Below are 3,741 nucleotides of genomic sequence, written 5' to 3' on the forward strand. Positions count from 1 at the left end.
CTCCCTGCCCCCTTTGCCCCTGCCCCTACAGCCCTCTCCCCTACCGCAGTCCATCTCCTCCACCTGTCCCCTTGTCCCCCCATCTGCCCTCCAGCCCCTTCTGCCTCCCCGCTTGCAATCTGTGCCCCCTACACTCCTCCTTCTGGTCCCCTCCCCCATGGCCCCGTCTGCATTCCCCCAACCCGTTCTGCCCCCTCCCCCTTCCCCTGCTCCCCTCTCAGTTGCACCTGGCCATCCCCTTTTTCCCCTCACACCCCTCCCTCCCCCTGGCCCTCTCACCCCCTCCCTTCTCCTGACTCACACTCCCACCGGCCCCTGCACCCTACCCCCACGTCTGCCGCCTCCCCCCCCCTCCCCGTCTGACTCCCACTCGCCTCTGGCTCCCCTGCTGCCCCTGCTGCCCATGCTGCCCCTACCCCACCTTGCCCCTCCCTTCACGTGTCCTCCTACCTTCTCCCCTCTCGCCCACTGCCCCTTCCCGACTTGTGCCCCCTACCCGTGGCCCCCCCACCATGGTATTTTCTTATCGCAGCCCAAGCAGACTAATACACCCCCAGTAGCAGTTTTGGTAGATTATTTTTTTAAGAGAGACAGCACACAATAGGGGAGGAGGGGAAGAGGCAGAGGAGAGGGATAGAAAATCCCAAGCAGGTTCTAAACTCAGAGTAGAGCCCCACATGGGGGCTGTATCCTGGCACCCTGAGATTATGACCCTGGCTAAAATTAAGAGTCAAGCACTTAACCACTTAACCGAGCCTCCTAGACGCTCTCCATCTGCCCCCCCACCCGCCGTTTTTGTGTGTTTTTTTTTTTTTAAACCGGCAGCTTTTATTTACTAGACAATTCCAAGTTCTTTTCTAATAAGATAAACCCCATTATTTTGTACATTTCAGAAAGTTTGGGGGTGGGGGCAGGGGAGAAACCACAATGAAAACCACAGAGGTATGGGACAAATAAACCACTGTTTATTTAAAGGTTTTGGTTTTTTTTTGTTTTTTTTGTTTGTTTGTTTGTTAGAGGAAAAAACTTTATAATCAACATCCCACTCACAAATAAAAGCGGGAGAGAACAAACTTGGCTGGTGTTGCTTTGGCCTTGATGTGTATCTTCTCATTTCGTAAGTACCGTTTATTGGGTACCACTACCCACTGCCAGCAGAATAAGTAAAAACGGACACGAAGAAGTTCAAAGTACTAACAAAAGAAAGCTGAAAAAGATGGCTTCTTGAGGGTGGGCGGTGCAACCAACGCCAGGTCAGGTCAGGCAGGTTAGTAGAAGCAGACGGTGTGCAGGAAGGCTCTGCCGCTCTTCTCCTCAAACTCTTGGAGCAGCTCGTCGATGTCGTTATCTATGTCATCGGTGTGCTGAATGCACTGGCATAGCTCGCAGATGAGGAAGGCGCCCAGGGTGGCTTCTTCAAGGTTGTCTTGGATATCCACGTTGATCACATGTACCGGCTGGCAGGTTTCTTGTTCTCTTGAAGTCAGATCTTCCACCACCTGATCGTACACTCTCTCTTCGCAGGTAAGAATCAGATCGAAAATATCTCTACAGTTCTGGAACCTTTCTGGGCGGGGCTTGATCCTCTTATTCCTATCCAGCATATGTAAAATGCCGTTCTGCGTGTAGAGATCTTTATCCTTGCGAACGAGGTCGTTGTACATCTGGTCGTAGGTCGTTTTGAAATCGTAAACATTTGGCTTGTCGGGTGCTGGTCCCGGGAGCTTCACATGGGTTCCTGTTCCAAAAGAACGGACGATGAATCCCCGTTTGTTGAGGATGTTGTGCGCCTCCATGCTCCGGTTCTGGTTGCTCGAGCACACCACTGCCACTCGCAGCGGCAGCGTCGACATAGCGGCTGCCATACCAACTGCAACACAACCGGTCCTGAGCTCCCACCTAACAGCAGTGTTTCTTTGCTAGAAAATGGCGACTGTGGCGTCCGGAAGTCGTGACGCCAAGGCGGTGGCGTCCCTGACGTAGCGCACTGAGAGGCGTGTAGTGCGGCCGTGCGTACGGCGTCCCCTTGGCCTTCCGCACCGCTGGGTGTAGTAGTTTCTAAAAAATAGTTCCCAATGAGTTGTATATCCCAATGTTCACACCTCTTTGCTAAGTGTCTTTGCAGATCAGTAGGTAGAATTGTCTACTCTTGAAGTCTCAGTTGGCCTTGACATTTTTGGTAAATAGAATGTGACTGAAGTCACATGGATGTGGGGGAGGGGTCTGAGTCCAGGGCTCAAGAGGCCTTGTGTGTCCCACTTTTGCTTGAGGGAATTTCCAGCTACCATGTAAAGAAGCCCAGGCTATCTTTTAGGAGAGAGAGAGAGAACTCACTTGGAGGAGAACCAAGCTGCCCAGATACGTGAGTGAATGTTGCCATCACCATGAGAAGACAGAGGGCCAAACATTCTACTCATCCCCCAGCTGTTTGAACTACCCCAGTTTTTTAATCAATGGTGTGGGTATTTGGGTTCTCTAGCCTCAGCCAAAATGTGAAGCACCCACCCCACTTCCCCTTGCCCCAAATTCCTGACTTACAGAGTTGTGAGAAATAGAGTGATAGTTGTTTTAGGCTCCACACTTTGGGGATGGTTTGTTAGGCAGCAGTAACTGACTGATACAGCACAGACTTCCAGTTGCTGCATGGCATCCCTTCTCCTCTTTGTCCTCTTTTTAAATTTTTTTATTTTTTATTAGACTGAGAGAGAGAGTGTACAAGCAGGGGGAGCAGCAGAGGGAGAGGGAGAACCAGGCTCCCCGCTGAACAGGGAGCACAATGCGGGGTTCGATCCCAGGACTCTGGGATCATGACCCAAACCAAAGGCTGACACTTGACTGACTGAGCCACCTAGGTGCCCCTCTTCTTTGTCCTCTTCGAATGGTTCATTTCTCAGCTAGATACATGGCCACCTAACTAAAAATTTATATTTCTCAACTTCCCTTGCAGGTAGATGTAGTTGTAGAATCCTAAAATCAAGTTTTGGCCAATGGGATATAAGTGGAAAGGGTACATGCAGCTTCCGGGGTAGCATTTATCTTTGGGGCCTTAATCTTAACACTATGTCAGAGTTTACCGGAGACTCCATTTTAATTGGAGAGACAGGAACACTGTGTAGGATGACCGTCTTCGCTTCTACCTCACCTGAATGAGATGAGAGTTGTTTTGGCACCTGTGAGGAAAAAAAAATAAGAGCAACTGAAAGAGTGTACTTCAGGCAAGGCTTCAGGATCAAAAAGTTAATGTAGAAAAAGGATCTGAAAATGATACAGCATGAGGCTTGGGGTAGTGGGCACCCTTGCGCAGTGTTGATGAGATTGCAATCTGGTGCAGCCACTGTGGAAAATAGTAGGAAGGTTCCTCAAAAAATTAAACCTAGAACTACCATGTGATCCAGCAGTTCTGCTTCTGGGTGTTTATCTGAAGAAGACAAAAACACTAACTCAAAAAGGTATCTTCAGCCCCATGTTCATTGCAGCATTGTTTACAATACTCAAGATACGGAAGTAACCTAAGTGTCCACTGATGGATGAATGGTTAAAAAATTGTGATATTGATACAGATAAGATATATGTATATATGTATACAGATAAGATATATGTATATATGTATGTAGAGTATCATTAGAGCATAAGCAAGAATGAAATCTTGTCATTTGCAACATCATGGATAGACTTTAAGGGCATGATGCTAAGCGAACTAACTCAGAGAAAGACCAATACCATATGATCTCACTTGAAGAT

At 48.7% G+C, this 3,741-nt stretch overlaps 1 protein-coding gene across 1 annotated transcript; it reads right to left on the reverse strand.

The window, feature by feature from the left end:
* Window positions 1-1,040: 1,040 nt before the first annotated feature.
* Window positions 1,041-1,940, reverse strand: LOC116857984 (RNA polymerase II subunit A C-terminal domain phosphatase SSU72-like). The gene has a single exon (XM_032842508.1). It carries the CDS (start codon window positions 1,863-1,865, stop codon window positions 1,269-1,271), a length of 597 nt encoding a protein of 198 aa, XP_032698399.1. The 5' UTR covers window positions 1,866-1,940; the 3' UTR covers window positions 1,041-1,268.
* Between the last annotated feature and the right edge of the window lie 1,801 nt (window positions 1,941-3,741).

This window comes from Lontra canadensis, unplaced genomic scaffold (genome assembly GCF_010015895.1).
Source record: "Lontra canadensis isolate GAN:19392208 unplaced genomic scaffold, GSC_riverotter_1.0 scaffold131, whole genome shotgun sequence".
Classification (NCBI taxonomy): Eukaryota; Metazoa; Chordata; class Mammalia; order Carnivora; family Mustelidae; genus Lontra; species Lontra canadensis.